Source organism: Caretta caretta, chromosome 7, assembly GCF_965140235.1.
Source record: "Caretta caretta isolate rCarCar2 chromosome 7, rCarCar1.hap1, whole genome shotgun sequence".
Classification (NCBI taxonomy): domain Eukaryota; kingdom Metazoa; phylum Chordata; order Testudines; family Cheloniidae; genus Caretta; species Caretta caretta.
In genome coordinates, this window is record NC_134212.1 from 73730144 (window position 1) to 73755309 (window position 25166).

General features: G+C 40.7%; 1 protein-coding gene across 1 annotated transcript in view; it reads left to right on the forward strand.

Moving 5' to 3' along the window:
- WAPL (WAPL cohesin release factor) overlaps positions 1-25166 on the forward strand; it is a 126879-nt gene that overhangs the window by 84056 nt on the left and 17657 nt on the right. Inside the window, exons 5-9 of the mRNA XM_048857106.2 lie at positions 5971-6066; positions 14533-14685; positions 14943-15079; positions 17658-17769; positions 21763-21990. Of these exons, the coding sequence (XP_048713063.1) occupies positions 5971-6066; positions 14533-14685; positions 14943-15079; positions 17658-17769; positions 21763-21990 (726 nt within the window). The remainder of the gene's footprint in view (positions 1-5970; positions 6067-14532; positions 14686-14942; positions 15080-17657; positions 17770-21762; positions 21991-25166) is intronic.

Consider the following 25166-nt stretch of genomic DNA (forward strand, 5'->3'; position numbering starts at 1 on the left):
CTGTATAGCCTGTGTTCAGTGAGCACCTTTTCTATCGCCTGATTAAAATGAAGGCTGTCTTTACAATAATTTGGTGTAACCAAGAAATCATATTGATTTAGCTAGTTCTATATCCTTTGCTAATCCAGATGCCTTTGTTTGGAAACTCCATTACATTGATTACTTAATGGCTTGACTATTTGTGATCATGTGATGATTTTATTTTAATTATACGTATAAATGGACCTAAAGCAACCAAAATAAACAATTTGTATAGTTTAATTTCTTTTTAGGACTGGGATTGAACAGGATTGTAATCAGGATTAATTGGCTGGATTTTAAAATAACTATCTGAAGCTTGTGTAATGTGAAAGTAACCCTGCACTTTTAATGTATGGAGCTGGAGAGTAATACCTGGGAGCTGTCACAGAATGAAAGTGGGGGCCAAAGGGCCTAGTAACAGACTAGATAGTGTTTTAGTGGTTCTGCTCATAGATTGTATTCTTTCTCACTTTCTCTTGTTAAATTGGTGGCGAGCAGGGTGTGATGTGTTGCCATTTGCCCCACATTCCATTGGCTGAGCGGAGGCAGAGTTGAGGTCCTCCCAGCTCTACATGTTGAACTGGTTCCCTCCCACAATCTTCATAAGCAACTATTGCTCAGAATCGCAGCAATCCTAAGGGGAGTGTTGTCTTTGTTTTCCCACTCTTGAGACAAAGACATTATTAGTTGCAGTATTTCTGGATGTAGAGAGAGGTGGGGCTGGGAAAGCTAACAAGGGTGGCAGAAGCAAAGATCACACATGGAGAGAGGGAGCAAAGAAAATTACAGAGACATGGAAACTCCCTCAGCCCCAGCAAAAAAAAAAAAAAAAAAAAAAACCTGCAGGACAAGGGAAAGATGGCAGTAAAGTAAAATGGAAAGGGGTTATGTTCTGGTGGGATTGTCTGTGTCTCTGTCTTTCAGCTGTTAATAAAATTAACCTTTCTGGATGAGTAGCTTAAAAAACCCCTCAAACTTTTCCTGTATATTTGAAAGTGTGTGGTTAGGAGAGGAGATGCCTCACCACACCTCTTCCAAAGACAAAATAAGATTAATGCCCTTGAATAGTGTTAATGTTTTTCATTTAAAATGATTTAAAGGTGACCTGCACAGGGGGGGTGAAGTTGTGGCCTTCTTTTCCCAAGTGCCTAACTGACGATTGTCATGCTGTTGCCAGAGACTCAGCACTGCAGGCTCTTGTCACTCATGTGACCAGACTTTCTGCTTCCATAGAGAGGGAGCCAGCAGTTCATAGCTCATAATGTGAATAGAAATATTACTTTTGCCTTACTATAAATTGTAGTCTGAGCTTGTGACTAGCAGTGCAGAGTGTTTACCTCTGGCAGAGTTAAATAATTTTGGGCAACATGAGGTTAACTGCTTGGGAAAAATCTTCTACTGCATTCGGCCTCCCCTTAAGTTGGGAATGCCAAAATGGCAAACAAACTAAGGAGAAGGCCAAAAATTTCTTGCTGTTCCTGTAGTGAGTCTTGTTCTAGGCTTACTTAACAGGACAGATGAATGTACAAAATGGACTACTTACAGATCAGTTAGATGTGTTTTCAGGGCTCCAGAAAACCATCCACTGAGCACTTTGGCTCATTTACTGCTTAGTCTGTAGCTTTTGGAGTCACGGAATCTGCTTCATCCTAACTGCAGTTGCCAAGAAATAATCCCACAGTAAGGGAGTAGATCAGGATTGGCCAAAAGAGTCCTATTCCATGCAGCATCGAAGCTGGCAGGAATTCCTCCAGAAGTTGTTTAAAAGGGAGTGTTTTGTGAGGAATGAGGCCTGCATTTACTGAAATTCCCTGACTCTTCTAGTTTAGTTCATAGTCTTCACTGGGAAAATCAGCCAGGCCTGACCATTCTTGCTACTATGCTCCTTTGTCCTTGCAATTTCCAACAAAAGGAAGTATTTGACAGTCCCTCAGAACATTTCTGATGTGGGTAGAGCTTCCCTAGTAATAGCTGGGCTTCTCCCTAGCACCCATTGTACAAACTGCTTCTCTTAGGCCTTGTCTAAACACAAACTTGCACTGGTTTAAATAGTGGTATGGTTTGGGGCATAAAATATATATGGGGAGAAGGGAAGGCAACAGGCAATGAACTAGTAGGAAAGACTGAGAAGATGGAATAAAGGGAGACACATGGAGAGCAGATACTCTGAGGCCAGTCTCAGGCTAACTGAGGGGAGCTTTGAAGGGAGTCAGGGAAATGGTCAGTAAAAAGAGAGCCAGTACAATCTGAACTAAGTATGGAGGGTGGTGAAGCACTGGAATGCGTTATCTAGGGAGGTGGTGGAATCTCCTTCCTTTGAAGTTTTTAAGGGCAGGCTTGACAAAGCCCTGGCTGGGATAATTTAGTTGGGGATTGGTCCTGCTTTGAGCAGGGGGTTGGACTAGATGACCTCCTGAGGTCCCTTCCAACCCTGATATTCTATGATTCTATGACTCAAACTTTGTTTTTACACCATTGCTGGAAGATCCTAGCCCAAAGGAAATTGGCTGAAGAATTCACAGCATATATCGTAGCACAACTCTTCATCCTGTGTCAGTGTACTCCTTTTGTGCTTTCAGGTGACATTCGTTTTCTTTGCATTGTCTAAACATTTGTTCACCTCACAAAGAGAAAACTGTTCAGTGGAAGTGGGGAATGAGTTTGCATATTTCTTAATAAATTTGTAAAATTTCTTCTTTGTCTTCAGGGTGGTGGATGCACACAAGATGTCTCTTTAATGCAAAAAAAAAAAAGAGAGAAAATACAGACACGATTATAAAATCCTAACTTTCAAATAATTTAGCATGTTAGCTTATGAAATCTCTTGAGTTTTAGATATTAAATATAAAATGTTGATAAATGGTTCGTATAATCTTATCAGTTGCTTTTAACAGAAGCCAGGCAAATTAAATACTATGTTTTTTTTCCCCTTTGTGTAGACCATGGCAATGGTTGTCCCCTCTATGTTGGACAGCGTTTTTGTTTGCCAATAGTTCTTACCTTTCTTGTTTTGCCAGCATTTTCATCGTAGCTCATGTCACTGGCTTTTATTTTCTGTTACATATGTGAATGACAGGCTGTGCTTCACCAGGATATATTAGAGTGCCAGCTCTTGACATTTCTGCTTTGAAGCTTTTGGGAGATAGAAATTAAGCATGACCCGATAGTGTATGCCACTGGGAAATGATCTTTTCAAAATGACAGCCACAACTGTGCATATTATGAAATCATTGGTATTAGTTTTGCTTTTGCATACCAACGCATCCAAAAAACCAAACCACCCCCTCCCCCCCCGAATATTGTGTTCTTCACATTCTCACTGAGGCATTCATAGTTTCAACAGCTATCATTTTTATAAGCAGAGTTTTACACATTTAATGGATGAAGGAGAGTAAAGATCTCTCCACTCTGCTCTTCAGCAAAAGATACAGCTAACTATATTTTACAATATATGACATTGCAAAAATGACAGTGAAACGGTGAATTTCCTCTGTTATGCAACACTAAGCTTTCTTTGTAAATTTCAGTCGAGATCATTATTTTACAGAACCTCAAAATCCCAATCTGGTTTTTATACACGAGACAAACTCAGTCAGGAATGCAGATGAAATCAGTGAGATAGGAAATATATTACAATGCTATCACTTTAACTCATTTTAGATATCAATAGATTTTTGTAGTATCCTTAATGTAAGAAAACTGAAAAAATGATAGGTTAATCACTTTGTAATCCTGTAATCCCTATGGATTTGTTATAAAGGTTGCATGTTCTATTTTTGGGAGAAATTAGAACAAATTCACAAATGACCACTGCACAAAAAAAGTCAGTGTTATAACAAGACTTTTCTGAGAAATCTGGTGTTTTGAACTGTTTCAGCAGGTGAACATTTTCTTTCCTTGATCAATCCTTTTAAAATAGACTTGCCTTAGCAACATCGTTTATATTTAAGTGGTCTGTTTCACAACTCCAGTTTTGCTATAGAGTTACATAAAACAAATCTCCAAAATGGTAGTCGGCCTGGTACTTACTGGTCACTTGGTGATCGCTCATAACTTCTTCACAGCTGATTCTTAAGTTATCCTTGCTCTGTTACAAGGAAGAGCCCACATGCCTGTAGAAGCAGTGGCTAAGCGGGAGAAAATATGGTAGCTTCCACTAGCATTGCTTGAGTTTTATATAAGGGTTAAGAGAGGATCTAAAGCACCAGCAGAACTGGAATCAACAGTTGACAAAAAGTATTTCACTCGAAAATGGGGCTCTGGAGAAGAGAGTTGAAGCTATGCAGGACTGAATGTACATGGATCTGTGCTTCTGCTGAACTGTGTAGAGCTAACATGGCACACAGTAATCTGGACCAGGAACTGAAGGAATCTGGGGAGCTGGGGGATGAAGAAATTAGTTTGATAAATGCACAGATTAATGAAGTAGTAGAGTACAGGGAAGGTATGTCAACACAAATGGGATTATTTAGAGGTTGAGGTGGGAGGTAGTTTAGGAAGCAGAAATGGCTGTTTAATTGCGGCGTAGATGTTCAAGTCCCAGAGCTCATGCTGCAGCTTGAGTCGGAACATGTACACACAATTAAATAACCCTGCAGCCTGAGCCCTGTGAGCCTGAGTCAGCTGGCACGGGCCAGCTGCGTGTGTCTAATTGCAGTGTAGACATACCTTCAATCACATAAGTGGAGCCCTAGTTTCAACTATTGTTCCTCTTTTTACTTAACCCCCCCGTCTTCATTTTGTGTTTCATTTGTAAGCTCTGTGGGGCAGGAGCCATCTTTCTCTTCTCTAAAAAGCAGTGAAAAATTGTGGTGCTATACAAATGTTTAACAGTAATACTGCTAATTGATGTCCATGCCACACAATAGAAATTCCACTTCAGACATGAAGTTAACATTATTTCTGACCTCCCCAAAACTCTCTAAGTTTATGATAGTAGGAAACCTACCAATGAACATAATGTCATGTTTACTGCACCTTCAAAGAGAGCATGCATAGCCCAATAAGAATAGGGGATTTAGGCATAGGTTTACATTACTTTTTGGCACAAGACTTTTTTTTCTTGTGCACAGCTTCCCTTTTTGCTCATTTTAAAATTTTGAAAATAGTTTTAATACAAGAGGAAAAAGCTACTTCACATGATTAGTGGGGGATATCTAACGGAAAAATAGAATATGTAGTTCACTGCTTGAATTATGTTTATGAATCAGATTTCCAGGCATATGTGTAAATCATATTAGTATGTTTATCCTTAACTGCTATGTCATGTGTTAAGCTGTTTTCATTAAACTATTGAGGAAAATTTCATTTTTATGTATCTTTTTTTTGGTTTGTCCTGACACATGTATGGACAGCAGTTCTGCTAACTATTTTAACACATGGCTGTACCAGTGGGATGAGGTATTTCATTTGAGAATTTCTATCAATTTAAGAGAAGTGACAAGTATGCTGGCGTTACATTTTTTTAATAAAATCTTCAGTGTATATTTCTGATGGCAAGGTATAACAGATGGGTTTGTCTAATATAAGTCAGTCGGAATGCTGAAAATTATTTTAATTAAAAGAAGCTTTAATTTTGACATCATGAGGATATTCACTTTGAAATATGTATATTATGTTTTTTGTAAATTCATGGTTTTACACCTGAAAACATATAATGAATGTTACCTGTCATTCTTAAAATTAGAATGGTCAGGGATCCAATCAAGTTAAAGCTGTGTCAGGTAACTTGTATTGTAAGGGAACTTAAAGTAAAATTCCTGTGATGTAGCAATGAGAATACGAGGAAAAGAGGTAAGTTAATTTTGAAACACTTTTTTAAAAAAAACCCTAAATGATATTAACAGGTATAAAATGTTAAGAAATGAGATTTATTTTTGTTGGTAAAATATGCACTAATAGTACTAACATTTCTATTAAGACATAACAAGCAATTATTTTATTTTTCAGTCTCCAACAAAAGCTGTGTATAATGCTAGGCACTGGAACCAGCCAGAGTCAGAGGCTCTACCGGCACAACCAGTACTGAAAACTCCAACCATCCCAGTGAGTAGGCTGTTTTTTTCCAAAACTTTATAAATTCTCCCTAAACTCTGAAGAATATTTGGAAATGATGAAGACAGGCTAGCAAATATAGTAGTAACTCAGAATGAAGTCCAAATGGTCATGTTAACCGTTGGGTGTAAGAGCCAAAAGAAATTGAATTGGAGGGGGAATCCTCTAGTAAATGCTAAAGGAAGAACTTTACTAGAATTAAAAACTTGATTTCATTGTCCTTTTTAAATATGAAAATCAAATATTTTAAATTATCTGTGTTAATTGTTCTAACTAGAGTTGTGTAAAACAGTTTTAAGAAACAAATTTTCTGCTCTGATATCTAGGATATATCAGCTGAACAAATCAAACATACAACAAAAATGCCCACAAAAATTATGTTATTAGCATTATTGCGAGAGGAGAAGGCTAAATGCCATGAATCATTCTGAATACAGTCCATTCAAAAGTGTGAGGTGCTTTCTGAGCAGGATTGTATCAGTGGATTGTCATTGAGAGGAAAAAGGGGTTGGTTGCTGGCCAGCCAGACTCGTCAATTTTCAGTGTTAGTCAACAGTTACATTAAACAGAATTCAATACTTTTGGCCTATGTGTGTGTCTGGAAGCTGTCACTTATGTGAAAAGAATTCTGTTTTAGTGACTCTGCCTTTGTTTTATATTCAGACAGCTGAAGTAATCAAAGTGTAAATAATTTAATACTGCTACAACTCTTAGCATCCATTGTCATAATTCTTCAGTTATTTTCCACATGAGCCTGACTTTCTCCACCCTTCTGTTTTGAGATTGACAACTTTAGTCTGTTGGATCCGGACCCTTCTTGATTACTTCACAGTCCCCCATTGCCTTTTATAATGGAGCCTCCCTGAAATGTTAACTATATTGCCTGGGAATTTTAAGTCACTTTTGAAAAATAATTCTTAGTTATTAGCATTATGGGGGGGGGGGGGGGGGCGGGGGAGAGGAAAGGTCTCAGGGCCATGATCCCTTCAACAAAAACTATAGTGAGGCACAACGGTCATAAATTTAAATTGAATCTTGTTACGCTTCACTGAATACGCTAAATCTTTGTTCGAGTCATTTTTTTATTTAATGAAGCGCCATGATAGCACTGCATAAATTAACAAGGTGTTCAAGTCAGCTACTCACATAACAGCAAAAACTGGTTTCTTTTTTGCTCATAGCTCTTCATAGATACAAAATCTTGGAGGCCTCCAAATCTTGTTTATTTTTTTAAAATAAATTAATTAAATGTTTAATCTATCCTCTCTAGATTAGGGACAGAGGCCTCTTGGTATATGGAAAAGGCTTTTCATTTTCATCAAATTTTCACTTAATATTTGGGACTCTGGCCAACAAAATATTACTTCAGGAATATGGTAGAGATCTGGTTAGCCTCAGTCCTCTAAAGGAATTGTTATTGTGACAAGAAAACAAATATGTCTTCCATTGCCTAAGAGGTCTGTGTATACGTTGAGTCACTGGACGAGAAAATGTGCTCTCAAAGGTATTTTTAGCAACAAAGGTATTGGCTTTATTTTTATAGTTTTATATGACCAAGGTTTAAGATTTGCTGTGGGATTCCCCTTTGGTCCAAAAGTTCATAGGTGATTCCTGGATCGGATGAGACTGCCTCCTTAATTTTGGTAGCTACTTGGAATGCTTCTATTGATTCCTTAGAGTGGTGGAGAAATGACAGTTTCTCAAAGTGCATGTCCTTACGTGTATTCCACACACGGGTGTGCAAGCACCTGAGTCTGGAGATTTGTGTCAGTTGGTCCATGCCTGTGAAGTTGCTTCCCTCATGCTCTCAGTGAGGTTCCTCAGATTCTGGGTAGGACTGGAGCACTATCAGTTTGTCAACAGCACCAGGGTCTTCACAAAGGTCTTCTCTGAATGGCTGTGCCGTTTTTTGTATCTGGACGATTGGTTCCTGATGACCATATCTAGCCAGGAGGTCCAGTCAATGATACTATTCTTGCTTCATTTTCTGGCATCCTTGGGGTGTATGAACAATGAAAAGCTCACTTTCATTCCCACAAAAGCCACAGACTTTGTAGGAGTTCCCTGAACTCAATGCTAGCAATGGTCTACCTTTCCGTCAACAGATTCCAGGCCACACACAGTCTGATAAAATAGCTAACCATTAAACCAAGGACTGTAGTCAAAGTCCGTCTTTCCTAGTAGGGAAAGACAGACATGGCTGCGTATACCTATGTAACGCCATTAGCCAGGATTCATCTCTGTTGCCTGCGGGCCTGGCTGTGATCTCTTTACTCACCAGACAGAGAACATAAATACCAAGGTGACGCTGGTGTACAAAAAAGGATCCGGTGCATGTTTCCTTCCACCTGCATGGGACACAACCATAATCACAGGTGCATCCTCATAGGATGGGGAGCCTACATGGACAGTCACACTGCCCAAGGCATATGGTCTCTTCGGGAGGCCAGGATGCATATTGACCTCCTGGAGCTGAGAGCAGTCTACGAAGTGTGCAGTAGGTTCCTTCCCACTTACAGGGTTTTATTATATCCTGATAATGTCAGACGACAAAGTGGAGCAAACAAGGTGGAGCAAAATCTTCTTCCTCTCTGTATGGAGGCAGTCAGTTTATGAAACTGGTGCATCAGCATCTGCATCATGCTCTCAGCAGCAGACCTACCAGGTGCACAGAATTCTCAGGAAATCTCAGCAGGGAGTTTTCCACTGACCATGAGTAGGAAATATTCAGTTCCATCCTGAATGTCATCTTTGCCCAGTGGGAAATGCCGTCCTGGGACCTGTTTGCCTCACAGATGATCAAGAAATTGTATCTATGATGCTCCACAGCGGTGTTTAGAAAGGTTGTCCAGGGACCCCTTCTATTATCATGAACAGACCATCTAAGGTATGCCTTTCCACCCATCCCCCAGCTACCTCAGTATGATAGTCTTTGGGATGCCCAGGATTGCAAGTCACATTGCTACCCTCTTGCCTCAAACAAGAGGGAGACTTGCTTGTGCTTAACTGGGTATCCGCTGCCTGATACTTCTAGTCTGTTAGCCACCCAAACAATCTCTTCAAAACTGTGTCAGCCCTTACTTTGCCTTGCCGATTAACAGTAGGTACACTTCAGCCCCAGAGCATTTTGGAGCATTCCCTCTGTAGCGATCAGCCCCATATCCACTACACACTCACAGTAATTTCAGGTCTGCTGTCCCCAAGGAGGCAATATACATACCAGCTTACTTGGTCCTACTCAGGATCAGCACTTAATATCACAGCCCTGAGATATATTTATAGTGAAAACAATCATAAGTTCTTGTTCGAGTGCTTGCTCATGTCCATTCCACATCAGGTGTGTGTGCACATGCACCAATGCTGGAAGGTTTTCCCTCAGCAGTATCCGTAAGGGAGCAGCTCTGGCGCCCTCTGGAGTGGCGCCCACATGGTGTGATATAAGAGGTGCTCCCAGCTCCCCCCATACCTCAGTTCCTTCTTGCCACCAGTGATGGTGCATGGAATGGGGGGAGGGGTAGCTCAGTGGTTTGAGTATTGGCATGCTAAACCCAGGGTTGTGAGTTCAATCCTTGAGGGTGCCATTTAGGGTTTCAGGGCAAAAATTGGGGATTGGTCCTGCTTTGAACAGGGGGTTGGACTAGATGACCTCCTTAGGTCCCTTCCAACCCTGATACCCTATTCTATGAATGTTCGCTGCTCTTACTGGCGTTGCTTAGTCTTCGTTCATACAAACTAGAGTTCTTGTAAAGTTAGAGTACATAGTTAGTAGTTGAGTGATTTAGTCCTTAGCAGTAGTTACAAGTTCTGTTAGTTCCGTTGGGTACTTAGCCGGGGGACAGGTCATGTCCCGGTCCCCAGGCTTTAAGCCCTGCGATCATTGCAAATGGCCCATGCCCGTGAGCGATCTGCATAGTAACTGTCTAAGGTGTCTCAGTGAAGGGCACATAAGTGATACGTGTCGAATCTGCAAGTCCTTTAAATCCAGGACTAAGAAAGAGTGTGAGATGAGATTCAAAGCGTTCCTGATGGAGCCAGCGCTCACTCCGTCCCCGGACTAAAGGTCCGACTTGGCACCCAGTACTGCGGCATCAGTCCGTAGTATCCCACTGGTGCCATCAATGAGCTGGCACCGATCCACATCCCCAACCAAGAAGATAAAGAAGGTCAGCAGGGGACAGTCTCCTCCTCCCCACAAGGGGAAGGACAGGGCTGGGGACAAGTTAAGAGCCGTGGTAGGCAGTCGTGAAATCGGACTTCCGCTCATGTCGAGTGATGCAGTTTCTTGCCTGGAAACCTGGATGTAGAGGCCGGCCTTCATCAGCTTCAGGTGTCATTGACAACTGAAGTGCTCCAGGTTGCGCAGGAGCTCCTGATGCTCCCGGTGCCCAGACCTCAAGTAAGCCCGCCTTGGGACCTTTCCATCCACCTTCGCCCCAATAGCACCGTTTCCCATCCCGGGGGACATCCTGCCACCGCTCACCCACTCGAAGCTGTCATGCCTCGGAGTTAGGGAGGCAGATGCTTTGCAGTCCTCTATGGTCACCAGACCTTGGGCACTGGCAACGGGATTCAAGGTAGACCTCACCGGTTACCTGGCGCAGACCCATGGAGGCATGCGCTCGTTGGCAGGAATGTTGGGACCAGCCATTATCATCGCTGGAATGCCATTACAGATCCCGGGAATGATTGGCAGGGCCCGTGGTTACTGTCCTCCAATGATCCCTGAGACAGGTATCACCATATTCAGGGAGATTCCACCCAGCCTGCAATACCTAAAGGTCCCACTCCTCGTCCCGGTACCGGTTTCGAAGCTCAAGACATGGATCGTTGGTCTCCTGTTGCGGATCTGCCAAGTGCCACCAGTGACCGAGGTCCCCACGGAAGCGCGCGTTCCGCTCGGACCGGTCCTTCTCTAGGTGCTACTGAGATTATTGGCAGGCACGGAGTTGACACGTCAGTGAATTTGGGTCACCGGGTAGCAATCGTTATGCATATGGCTCCAGTACGGAGCAAGGCTCCACATCGGCAGGGCAGCCTCCCAGATCCTTGGTGCCCACCTGCATCGTTGGTAACGAAAACTGCTCTGTGGTCCCAGGCCCAGTGGCCGGCCCCGTGGTACTCCTGAAAACCGTGGGGGTTCACCCAGCCCTCCCAGCCTGCCCCCTCTGTGTCGACAGCCTTGGACAGGCCTGTGGCCTCGACGACCCAACCCCCTCTGGTGCTTGAGGCCCCAGGGGATAAGGCCCTGCAAGTCCATGTGGACCAAGGGAAACAGCCTGCTGGACCACCAGTGAGTGCCGTGGAACTCACGGTACTGGCCTCCTCCGTGTCATCACTGGATGAAGCCATCACGGAACACCCTCACGGGGTTCCTCAGGATGACGCTAAGGCGCACCAGGAGCTGTTGAAGGGGGTTACGTCCAGCCTTGGCCTGCAGGTGGAGGAGTTAGAGGAGCAAGCAGACTCCTGTTCAACATCCTCTCCTCCACAGGCCCTGCTAAGGTGGCCCTTCCCCTTCATGAAGGGGTACTGAAGACATCCAGCGCCTTGGGGCAAACCTCCTCTCTGCCCCCCATTTCCAAATGGGTAAAAGATAAGTACTCTCTCCCGACGAAAGGGCACGAATACCTTTACTCCCATCCTCCCCAAAATTCCCTGGTGGTTGAGACAGTTAACCACAGGGAATGCCAGGGGCTCCCTGGAGCTACCCCCGAAACATAGACTCCAGGAGACTGGGCTTGTTCGACAGAAAATTTGTTCCTTGTCTAGCCTGCAGTTGAGGGTGGCTAAGCACCAGGCCCTTCTGGGCCGCTGTGACTTTAATATGTGGCAAACCATGACCGAGTTCGAGAATGCCCTCCCGGAAGGTTCCCTTAAAGAATTCCGGGTGATCCTCGATGAAGGCACAGCTGCTGCTAGGGCGGCCCTTCAAGCGGCGTCTGACGTGGCAGACTCCACCACTCGCACCATGGCATCTACCATCTACATGCAGCGAGCGTCCTGGCTGCTCCTCTCTGGGTTGTCCTCCAAGGCTTAGCAGTTGATTCAGGACCTCCCCTTCGATGTCCAGGCTCGGAGCAGGCGGACAACAAATTACATGGGCTGAAGGACTCCCGAACTACCCTAAAAACCTTGGTGTTCTACGTTCCGGGTCCGGCACATAAGCAGTTCAAACTGCAACTACCCCAGGGGCAAAGGAGCTAGCCCTGGCAGGACCCGCCGCAGAAAAAGCCCAAGGGCTGTATCACCATGCGTGAGTCACCCACTCCCACCCTCTGCCCAGTCAGGCTCAGCCTGCTCCAAGCAAGGAGCTAAAAAGTCATTTTGAGGGTATGCCTGAGTACCTACCAGTCTATTCCCTGGATCCAATTTTTCCCAATTTTTGGCCACCACCTTTCCTTTTTCCTCCCTGCGTGGTTGGCGATAACTTTGGACCGCTGGGTCCTCAGTATGGTGGCGCACAGCTACACCCTCCAATTTATTTCCACCCCACCCCTTCCCTCTTCAGGGACCCTTCTCACGAGAGTCTTCTCAAGCAGAAGGTTCAGGGGCTCTTGCAGCTGGGGGCAGTGGAGGAGGTCCTACCATCTTACAGGAACAAGGGTTTCTATTCCCAGTATTTTCTGATCCCAAAGGCCAAGGGTGGTTTGCATCCTGTTCTGGATCTGCGAGACCTCAACAGATACCTAAAGAAGCTATCTCCTCCCTGGATCCGGGAGACCGTTCTGCCGCCCTTGACCTGAAAGACGCATACTTTTATATAGTGATCTTCCCAGGACACGGACGTTTTCTCCATTTTACAGTTGGTTTGGCCCACTACTAGATTGCGGGCCTTCTGTTTGCCCTGGCTACAGCACCAAGGGTGTTTACTAAGTGCACAGCAGTAGTCGTGGCCTACCTCAGGTGTCGGGTATCCAGATTTACTTGTACCTTCATGACTGGTTGGTCAAAGGCAGGTCCAAGGCTCAGGTCCAATGCAACATAGTTGTACTATAAGCCACCTTGGGACTCTACTGGTCAACCACAAAAAGTCCACGTTAGTTCCAGTTCAAAGGACAGAATTCATCGGGGCCGTGCTCAACTTGACTCGGGCGAGAGGCTTGCTGAGTTATTTATGTCACTGGGGTTTAAGGTGAATTGATAGTGTTATGTGCTGATTTGGGCAGCATGTGAAAACTCATTTTGTCCAGTTTGGTAGTTTTGGTTGATGCTTTAATTTTGATTATGAAACATCTTACATGAATTTAGGCTTTCTGCCTTCAGCGTACAGTAGCAGAAATTTTCTTTTTCCTTTGCAGGGTTTCTACTCATGGGATTTATGCACACTCAGTGCCATGAGCTTAGTACAGTCTTAAAAAATATAAATATATTTTTAAGTTTTCACTTAATAGGTCTTAAGATTACGCTTATTCTCAACCTCACCTTTTTAAATTGAGGTAAACAACCATTGTGTTGGGATTTTTTTTGTATTTAACTTGAAATATTTACTGATCTCTGGCTCTTCTCCCTTGGATAATGTTTCCCGTCGTCTTTGTTATCTCAAAAGTTGGGGGTGAGGCTGACAGAAGCAAATTGAAGACAGGCTGGTACTGTTGCTTAAAGCAGCATCCTATTAATATATACAGAGGAGTAGGTGAGGAGAAAACCTGTAATACCATCCCAGTGAGACAGCCAGGAGGCTGGGGGTTTGCCAGATAGCTACAGTGAAACAGACAGTCAGCTCCCCATTACTTTTTACTTTTGCAAGTGTGCGGCAAGAGTAAGTTTTGTCGTAGTGCATGTTGTAAAATGGTTGTACATAAAATATAAATGTGCGTACATATAAAACCAGTGCAGGAAGAATACCGTTAATTTGCAGAAGCATCCATAGTGCCCCACAACACTTCCTCTGTAGAAGTTCTCTTATGCTAGGGAAGAAGCTGGAAAGCCTGCTACCTGCAGATGGGAAGCATTTTCAGTGGTCAAATGGCGAGAGACAAATCTTCTGCTAGCTGCAGCCACAACTAGAACAGCAGACTCCGTATCAGGACTAGTGGAAAGTGTGCTAATGACTGGATATAACAAGCAGCTCATTAATGCTTAGAGCCTCCAGGAAGTAAGATGGTCAGTGCAGTAAGAGGCAACAAAGAATTTTAACTTTTTTTTAAAGACCAAACTTGGTAATTTTACCTACTCTGGTGATCAGTTAAAGTTAATCAGTGCAAAAGATTCCATCTGCTCTTTTGATTTTGAAGTCCCACCAGACCTGACTCTTTTTCGTAAATAAAGTTTTTTCTATTTAAAACACCATTTAAATGATCTGACATATTCCAAATTTGATGAATGGTACAGGTACACCTCTGTCTCAGCCCAAAATTTGAATTTGAAAAATGCACACCCTGCTCTGTTTCCGTATGTATTTGGTGTATGTTTGCACACTGAAAACATCTGCCCATTTAAGCACTTTCTTATTGATAGGTAAGGCTATCTTCAAAGGAGGCAGTTCATAAAGATGATGGAGTTTTTAAGGCTCCTGCACCACCTCCCAAAGTGATAAAAACTGTGACAATACCTACTCAGCCCTATCAAGAGATAGTAACTGCATTGAAATGTAGGAAAGAAGACAAAGAAGTAAGTATTTTCAAGACATTTTTAAGGTAATTATTGGTATTTCTAATATATACTGAAGGAACAGTGTCAAAGTGAGGCTTTAGCTTTCACCATTAAAGTTAATGGTTTATGTTGGATGAGTTGAATGACCTGAGTGGTCTTCAACAAAATATCAGTTAAAATCTGTTCAGTTTTTTAAAGATAACATTAAATGTGTTAATTTTATAATCCATCCCAACAGCAATTTATTGTATTCAAAATATGTTTGTATCTTCCAGTTATACACTGTTGTTCAGCATGTAAAGCACTTCAATGATGTAGTGGAATTTGGTGAAAATCAAGAGTTCACAGATGATATTGAGTACTTGCTAAGCGGACTGAAGAGCAATCAGCCCCTAAACACACGTTGCCTTAGGTGAGATATTTTAACATAAAATATCTTGTATCTATTTCTTTTATTCAAAGGAAAAAAGTGGGTTTTAAATATTTCTATTAAATATGTGATCCAACTTTAAAATGTTGTTAGTAGTTACCTGGAGTTTCTGCTGCCTGGGGGAAATCTGAGAATATTGGAGATGACATTTACAGTGTATTATGAGTGCGAATGTATAATGTGGGGAAGGATAAAAGAGGATTTTGTGCAATAAAATTACAACCCCAAATTTACTATTGTACTGCTTCAAAACAAAAATTATACTTCGTTAACTTTTCTTTGTTTGGATACGATTGTAAGCGAGGAAGCATCTATCCACTGCTCTTTAATAGAAAATTCAGTTTTTAAAGAATTATTAATATATATGTGGAAAATATCCCCAGACACTCACTGACAGTGATAACATAATATCATGCTGAGGTTTCCTTCATTCTGCCAACAGTCTATTCTTTATTTCCTATTGAGAATGCCATAGCCAACACTGATGTTCACTGCAACTTTTGCAGGCCTGGGGTTAACTAGCAATCCTTGTTAGAATTCTGAGGATGTAAAACATGAACATTAGGTTATAGTCAGTCTTTTGTTAAATTTTGGTCATCTCTAGATTTGCATCTTGCATTGTACAATTAAATCCTGTTAACAAAAATGGAATTAGATGTATACATTTTCATGCTGAAAATGTTTATTCATGATCACTGTTTGTTTTGTATAGTTTGTGGACCTAAAAATACCAAGGAGAATAGTTCTATAGCAATATAAAAATCCCTTTTATCTTCCATACTGGTATACTTCTTTCTGTGTACAGATGTGGCAAAACTACAATTACTGTAGAAAAAACCTTGAACTGTAGATTTAGATGGCAGTGAAATTTTATTTGGTGTCCTGACGTGTAACAAAAACAGCTGTAGAACTTTAAAAAGCAGATACTAAATCAACAGTTTCCTCCAGGTAGCTCAACAAATTGCAGTAATGTTGACTGATTTAACATAATTTGCAGAAATCTCAATCATCCTGTTTGAGTTATTTATATATGCAATTATGTAAATAATCAATATAACTAAGAATTTTAGAATTAAGTTATTCACTTTAGGGATGGAAAATGTTAACCAATTAACCAGTAAGCATTACTCTTACTGGTTAACCCTCCTTAACTGTTAACCACTGGGCTGGCTGGCCAGCCAGCTGACCCCTGAGCAGCCGCTTAATCAGGTAACCGTTTAAACTAAATATTTTTAAATCATTTAAATGGTTAACTTTTTAAACTGTATTTACATTCCTAATTCACATTCAATACACTGAGTCTCTGTAAACTTTCAAAATTCTTTTAAATTTTGTTCTCTACTTCTAAAATTATATAGGAAACTGGGTCTAACTTGTACTTGTTGAACTTTCCTCCAATCTATGAATTGCAAGGTGTGTGTTTTCCAAAGAAAATGATATATAGGGGGTAAGGATAGCAGTAGACTTAGGTGAATTAGAAGCCTTGTTGGCAAGCTGATCCTCTTTGAATGCTGTGCTGTGGTTGGAGACTGTAAAAGATCTAAACATGACATTCTCATATGATTTTTAAAGGTTACTCTGGTATCATAGAGGATTTTTTTGTAATGTAATATTCCATTATAGTCCTGATTTTTTTTATTCCTCTTGCACCATTGGAGACATTTTAACTTTTTAATTTTTAATAACAAAGGTAAGGAAATATAGCCTCCTTAAAACAAAGTTGAGTATAGCACTAAGAAACTTCACAAATTTTAAAGGAACACTTTTGTAAAACCCAGAAGGTAGGCAGTGCTGGGTACACATGAAAACTCTCAGACAATCCGAACTAGAGCTATGAAAAGCACACTTCTTTTTTTTTTTTTTAAAAATTATTGTATGTGGGGGAAGAGAAGGAACAAAAACACCCCCAAATCCATGACTACCCATTCTAAGCAGGTATTTTGAACATTAACGGAGATGGGAAGGATCTGAAGGAAGAGGTGTGTGCATACCTGATGGTTTGGTGGGCAGGGCACGCTTTTTCCTCTAGTTCAAAAGTGCCTTTTTGGGTTATTCCAAACTTTCCCTGCCAAAATCCAATCCTCCTCCTGGCCTCAGGTTAGCTATGTGAAACTGCAGGCTAAACTGATATTTCACAATATTGTATGTGAAGGAGGGATTACAGATAGTGAGGGTGTCAGTTCACAATACACTTTTCTTGATCCTCTTCACCAAGTTGGTGTTACTAGTGAAGGTTTTTCTTTCAACTAAAAGTTGTTCCTAAAACACTTAATGTTACCCATTTGCAACCCTGTTGTAGCTAACATTAAAAGAAGAAACCAGACTTTAGCCCGGTATGAGTAAGCAATCCTAAAATAGAATGCTACATATCTTCACCATTTGAGATGGGCGGTAAATCTTACAAGAATATATATAACAAGCCTTTTTATCAGCCCACAAACAGTTGAATTTTCTGATGGACACATACTCATATTCATTAGACTAGTTTACTTAACTAGCCTTTTTTAAAAATAAATGTAGTGACTTTAAAACACGTTAATGCCTGTCTGTTTTTTTCCAGTGTTATTAGCTTGGCGACAAAGTGCGCCATGCCCAGTTTCCGAATGCACCTGAGAGCACATGGAATGGTAGCCATGGTCTTCAAAACACTGGATGACTCCCAACACCACCAGGTATTCAAATGGGATTGATATATGTAAATGAATGGAGATGATGGAAATACAGAAATGCACATATTAGGTTTTTAGTATAGGTTGATTGTATTTGTTTAGCATTTTTCTAGAAATAATGTCCTGACTTTAGAAGTCGACACAGAAACGTGACTTGGGAAATTCAAGAGAGCGCATGCGTTCTCTTGCGTGCAATCAAAGGTGGCAGAAACTCTTGATTTCCACACACACACTCTCACTCTCTCTCTCCCCCCCCCCCCTTTTTTTTTTTTTTTTGAGGCTTGATTAAAGCTTTTTTAAAACTCATAGCCTTAAACGTTTTGGTGCTGAGTTTAGGTTTATGATTTCAAATCTTTATCCATTTTAAGTTTCATACTACTTTTATTCATTACATTTAGTTTAAAAGTAATACTTAGAGTTAACTTTTCTGTTCTTCTTTCCAGTTTGACTTTAGTAAAAACATCCACTTCCAATATGTTGAAAAGAAAGTTAGGTTTTCATATAATGTTTTTTAAATATATTTTAGATATAGGAACGAAGACATTCTGAAAAGCTAAGTTTGTCTTTGTCAATAATTGTGTGATATTCTGTAATTGGAGATACATATTTTATGCTTTACGTGAAATAATACCGCTGTATACTTCCTCACTGCTGTTGCGTTTAACATCTGTGTTTCACTAACATTTTTAAGTTTGTTCAAATGATTAGAAATAGATTTTGCCCCTAAGTCTCAACAAGAGCATCACAGAACTCGAGCCCGTCCAAAAGGAAATGGGGAAACAGTTACTTGAAAATAGAAAAATGGACTTCTCCTACCATATGGCATTGTGTTGATTTCATGACATTAGCAGTGCTAGCTTCACTTGGACTTAGAAAGATTTTGAAAAGGGAAACATCGTATATATGCATATTTTTGTAACTATATTTAGTTTGGGAAAGAGAGAAAAGGCTTTGCCCCAAATGACAACATAATTGGAAATAAACGTTGATGATCAGTTATTACCTGCACTGCAACTATATTCTATAATGGATTTGAGAGAGTAAGATTGTTAGTTTACTTGATGAGGGTTTGAAACAGTAGCTGCAATGAATAAATTCTTTGGTGCCCTGTAGACACAATAAAATTACCAGTTATCTCAGAGTTATTCCCAAATACAAATTGTCATCTTTGAAAAATACTTGTTCCACCTAATTGGTAAACTGGTATTTAAACTGCAGTTTCTTGATTAACTATCTTTTTTCAGAATATGCTGTGAATGCTTCAGAGTAGTAGATTAATTTTTAAAACAAATACTGTTTTCATGAAAATTGTCAGTTACAAAAACGTGTTTTTAATATCTTGAATATGTGAATAATTCAGAAATATAGAATAAATTAAAATATAATGCTGAACCTTTGAAAATTACCATCTGTTCCCACAAGCTGGAATATAAATAGAATGACAAAGATCAAAATTCTTCTGAGTGGGAGTAATTGGCCTGCAGTTTTTGGTGTGTATGTAACAAGAGTTGAGTTGTTTTGTTTTTTGTCGTTTTCCTCTCACCCCCTCCCCCCCCCCAAGAAAACCCTATTATGGAGGCATCAGTTGCAATTCCATAGTCAAGGTTGCCTTCAGACTTCTGTCATAATCCCTATTTTTTTTTAACCATCTCTTCTCTTTTCCCCCCTCCCCATTCCAGTGTTTGTTTGGAGGAATATTTTCTGGGAAAACTTCTTAACCCTAACATTCAAAACTTTATATTGTGATGAATCCAAAATGAGGATTTTATAAAATCTTGCATCACTGACCCCCTCACCCTGTTCCTCAGCATCTCTTCTCATCACAAGCTTGTGTTTAGAACTCCTAAACTGACACGTGTAGATTTGCATGCGCACGTATTATTTTTCTGGTGTTGAGCTAAACCTTTTAAGCAAATATTCAGTATGAACCAAACCCCTGTCAGGAAGACAAGACAGCCCACTGTGTAAAGATGTGTACACATGACATGACCAAGCTGCTTAAATGAGCTAGGGATTTATAATCTTTCTGAGGTATAAAATAACACTCCTTTACTTGCTTAGAGTGTCTTAAGGAGGGTCCTGCTGTCCTAGGGCTCCCTGGCACCCATGTTATCTTTCTGCGTATTTCCCACCTGGCCCCTGCCATCTCACCTACCTCTCTGCTTCCCACAAAGCTCCCAGCCTCTCTGCTTGCCTACTTCACTTGCCTTTGGGAGGCTTATCAGCTCCCTTAACAGATTCAGTGGTTTTCTGTGTGCACATGTACAGAAACTTTGAGCTCTTCCATTTCCCCTATCTTCTTTAACCCCCTCCTCCAGACTCTACTTCTGTGCTACTCATTGACACCCCCCAACATAACCACTCCAACACAGTCTATGCCATCTCTCTCCTTCTCCCTTCCCCTTCCCCCCCACTCCTCCAGGCTATGTCCCTTGTTGTGGTCCGGATTAAACATTTAAAACTGGATTGGGGTGTGTATGGAAGTGGCAGGAAATAGGGGTTGGAGAATGGAGGGAGGGAACTGGTGCAGTATGAATGCAGAACAAGCTGAATAGTGGGAGTACACTGGAGGAGATGGGCAGCAAAAGCCTGCGGGGGTTAGCAAGAAAGCTTTTGAAGTTAGAAGTGACTGTCCCCACAGAGATCTTAGCATATCTGTGGAGCAGTTGCCTTTAGGTTGTGGTGTAAAGGCAGTCACCCTGATGATCTTTTGATGTCTGCATACGAACAACCAAGCCTTTAATTTCAACAAGTGCCTATTCCTCTCTATTTCTGTTCCATCTGACCAGCCTACTGTTAATCAGTTCCTTTCCCTTCAGATGTCAACAAGGTCAGGGTTTCTGGAGGGTGTCTGCCCAGCAAAGCTCTGAGCTTCATGAAAGTTCTGCTCACTGCTTGGAGGTCCACTGGAATGGTGGACAACTAATTACAAATTCAAGAAAAGTGCTGACCTTGCACAAAGACTAGCAGGTGGGGTTGGTAACCAATAGACTGACCCTTTTCATATTTACTCTCTGCCTGCCCTCCCACCTCTGGCACCCAGGCCCAGATCCAAAATAATATTTAGGCTTCCAACTTCCATTGATTTCAGTGGAAGTTAGGAAACTAAATATCTTTGTGCATCTGAGCCCTGAAACCTCCCTCTGCTTTTTTTGAATCTCCATGAGGATTTACTCTTGCATTGTTCTTGAGGAAGGGTGAGGTGGTGTCCCTCTCTTTTTAACAAGGAGAGGACACTCTTCATCTCCCAAATCTCCAGAGGATGAAAACATTAGGGGAAAGACCTCAGCTCTTTGCTAACTTAGTGGAGGATGGGTTCTTACCTAGCCTCTTGTGGGCAAGACTGGGGAAGCCTTACCTCAATGGGTAAAGTTTTCCTGGGTTTGGGGAATCCCCACGGCAGACCTCGCTAAGAATACGAGGCTCTGTGTTAGGAATCCCTAACCAACTATAGATAGTGATTTCCTGCTCACTGGGTTGATGTTTATATGGCCCAGCCCTCATCCCTGCAGCCTCTTCCACCTTCATTTCTATCTCCTTTCTCTTGTCTTCCTCCTAGCTAACCAAAATTTCACTCCCTGCAAATAATATCCCCAGCACCCTGCTGCCTCCCTTTTCGCTTATATCTCCCATAATTCCCTTCTGCATTGCCACCACCTCATGAAGTTTCCGCCTGCTTTTTCTCTCTGCACCACTGACTGCTTTGGGGTAACTTTCAAATGCTTTGCTGCTTTAGCAGGATTTTGTAAAATGAATCAAGAAGTAATATGTGCTTTGCTTACATTGGCCAGGAAAACTGTGTTAGTATCTTGCTAGAAAAAACAGTGTTTGGACACTGTTAGTTATTAGCTTCAGTGCTGACATAGGCAAAGTCTGACAGATTTCTTCCCCCAAATCACCAGCTTTGTCTATTAAAAAAATCTTCGTTTAAGTGCTGTACATTCTTCATCTAACACAGGTGCTGCTACAATTTTATATTGTCTTTTTGTTTTCAAGAATCTGTCACTTTGTACAGCAGCTCTTATGTACATCCTGAGTAGAGATCGTTTGAACATGGATCTAGACAGAGCTAGTCTAGATCTGATGATTCGGCTTTTGGAGCTAGAGCAAGATGCTTCTTCTGCCAAGCTGCTTAATGAAAAAGACATGAACAAAATTAAGGAAAAAATCCGGAGGCTCTGTGAAACTGTTCACAACAAACATCTTGATCTCGAAAACATCACGGTGAGTTTCATGATTGTGTTTGAAGGATCTGTTTTAAAACTAAAGTGAAATGCTTGGTAAAACAAAACTTATTAGCAGCAGCTATCTTTCAATGCTAGTTATAACTAAGTGTTTACGTTGTGATGCCCTATTAGGGGGCCAAGAGTAGTCTGAATTTTCATCTGTTTTCTTTATAGAAAATCTTCTTATGTGCAGTACATACTTTTTCATCTTTAAATTTACAAATTCTTTTCTAGACCAAGGCTACTCTAAACCTATACAATAAGCTACAATAGTTCTGAAGTTGTCTGCAATTCACCAAATTAAAGTCCTATTTTAGCTAGTAACAGGTTTATAATTATTTAAGAAATAAACATGAGCTTACAAAGTTTTGGTCGCAGTATTTCTTCCAGACTGTGTCCGAGTTTTGATTTACTATATATGATTAATATGTCATGCATCAAAATTAAGTAAAAATAACACTAATGGTTTGTCTGTAGAAGGGTAAAATTCACAGTTAAAGCTGAAATTATTCTCAAGCTGCTCCAGGTGTATTGTATCAACAAGCAGTTAAATAGTTATGCAATATCCAAGTGTAATGTGATGAGGTAAAGATTTTGATTCTTCTAAATATCCTTGCTTTTCTGGGTCTTTTAAAGTTCTTACATAAGAACTGTCATCCCAGATCGGGCCAGCAGTCCAATTATTCCAAAATCTTGCCTTCCAACAGTGACCAGTGCCAGTTTGTTTAGGTGCTTTCCTGTGTCATACAGTGGGGAGGGAAAGCCCAAAAAGATACTGAAAAAAGAGGAGGGGGAAATTCTTTTCCTGTTTGAGTACTGTTCAAATACGTTTTGTCAATGGATTGCTTGACTAAACTTCAACCAACCCTTTTGTACTACTAATACACATTTCTAACACTCTGAAATGGAGCGTCTATATACCGTTTTGCTATACACCTTACAATAAACAATGGTAAACAATGGTATACACCTTACTTATTGTTTACTGAAGTAAGGTGTTATACATTTTCAAATATTTTGATTTCAGTTACAACACAGAATGCAAAATATACAGTCCTCACTTTGACTCTTGATTAAATATCTACACTGTAAAAATGATTATTTACAATGTCACCTAAAAGTGAGAACAGGCATTGGCATGGCACTTCAGTAGCCGTCATTACAAGGTATTTACATACCAGATATGCTAAACATTCGTATGCCCCTTCATGCTTCAGCCATCATTCCAGAGGACATGCTTCCATGCAGATGATGCTCATTAAAAAAAATAATGCATTTAATTAAATTTATGACTGAACTCCTTGGGGGAGAAGTGTATGTCTCCTGCTCTGTTTTACCCACATTCTGCCGTATATTTCATGTTATAGCAGTCTCGGATGATGATCCAGCACATGTTGTTTGTTTTTGAGAACACTTTCGCTGCAGATTTGACAAAACTCAAAGAAGGTACGAATGTGAGATTTCAGAAGATAGCTACGGCACTCAACCCAAGGTTTAAGAATCTGAAGTGCCTTCCAAAAACTGAGAGGGACTAGGTGTGGAGCATGCTTTCAGAAGTCTTAAGAGAAACACTCCAATGTGGAAACTACAGAACCCAAACCACCAAAAAAAGAAAATCAGCTTTCTGCTGGAGGCATTTGACTCAGATGACGAAAATGAACGTGTGTCGGTCCACACTGCTTTGGATAGTTATCGAGCAGAACCAGTCATCAGAATGGTCACATGTCTTCGGGATTGGTGGTTGACGCATGAAGGGACATATGACTCTTTAGGGCATTTGGCACATAGATATCTTGTGACGTTGGTTACAACAGTGCCATGAATGCCTCTTCTCACTTTCAGGTGACATTGTGAACAAGAAGTGGGCAGCATTATCTCCTGCAAATGTAAACAAACTTGTTTGTCTGAGCAATTGGCTGAACAAGAAGTAGGACTGAGTGGAGTTGTAGGTTCTGAAGCTTTACATTTTTATTTTTGAATGCAGGGTTTTTTAAACATAATTCTACCTTTGTAAATTCAATTTTCATCATAGAGACTTGCAATGTACTTGCAGTGGGGGAATTGAAAAATACTATTTCTTTTGTTTTTTAGAGTGCAAATATCTGTAATAAAAATAAATATAAAATGAGCACTATACAGTTAGTATCCTGTGTTGTAATTGAAATCAATATATTTGAAAATGTAGAAAACGTGAACATATTTAAATGGTATTCTGTTATTGTTTAACAGTGCAATTAATTTTTTTAATCCCTTGACAGCCCTAGTTTAAAGCTGCTGGCATGAGACTTTCCTTGCTAGTTTCATCCTAGCACAAATAATAATGGATAGGTTATAAGTCTTTCAAAATTCTATGTTTAAAAGAAATGCAAACACACTGAGTAGGACCTTGGACTAGCTGGACCACTGGTCTGATCTGGAACAGTACAACTGATACTGTAGTATGTTACCACTAGATGGTATGACTAATATAACCTATTTTTCAGTGTAACAAATGTTACTGTAAGCTTTAGTTTTTCCTCAGTGTTAAGTTGTGTAATGCATTTTCCTTCATGCTTTTTAGGTTTTTTGTTTTGAATTTTACCACAATTTTTATCAGTCTGATACTTTTTTAAAATCAGTTTTTGTCAAAAATCTGTGGATTGACGTTCTTAGAGGTGTTATCTCTGGACATAACATCTTCAGCTGTTAGCAGTAATCCCCAAGTTACATTATGTGTTCCATTTTACACAGATTAAAAGAAAACATGCCTTGCCTTGGCTTTTCCATTTGCATGGTTTTTTTTGGTAATTCTGTCATTCTTCCTCTTAGTTTTCTCAAACTTTCAGTTATGGAACAAATTGAAATTGGCATTAGAAGACAGTATTCTATGTCAGTGAAAGGAGTTGACTTGTTTTAAGGAAAATAATATGACCATATGGCTGCTAGCTACAGCTAAGGGGTTTATGATGACCTAACACAATATGGTTGGCATTTCAGTTTTAGGTGATTAGTATTTCTTAGGCTTTTTAACACATGGTTATGGACCTAAGAATGTTCTGGTCTTCAGATGTCCTGAGGCTGAATTGGAGGTCAATTTTATTTGTTTTAATTTGGCTGTTTAGTTCATAGCTAAACAAACAACCTTAAGATATATTGCCAAATAAATTGCGTTTCCAGGCAACATCTAGTCCTGAA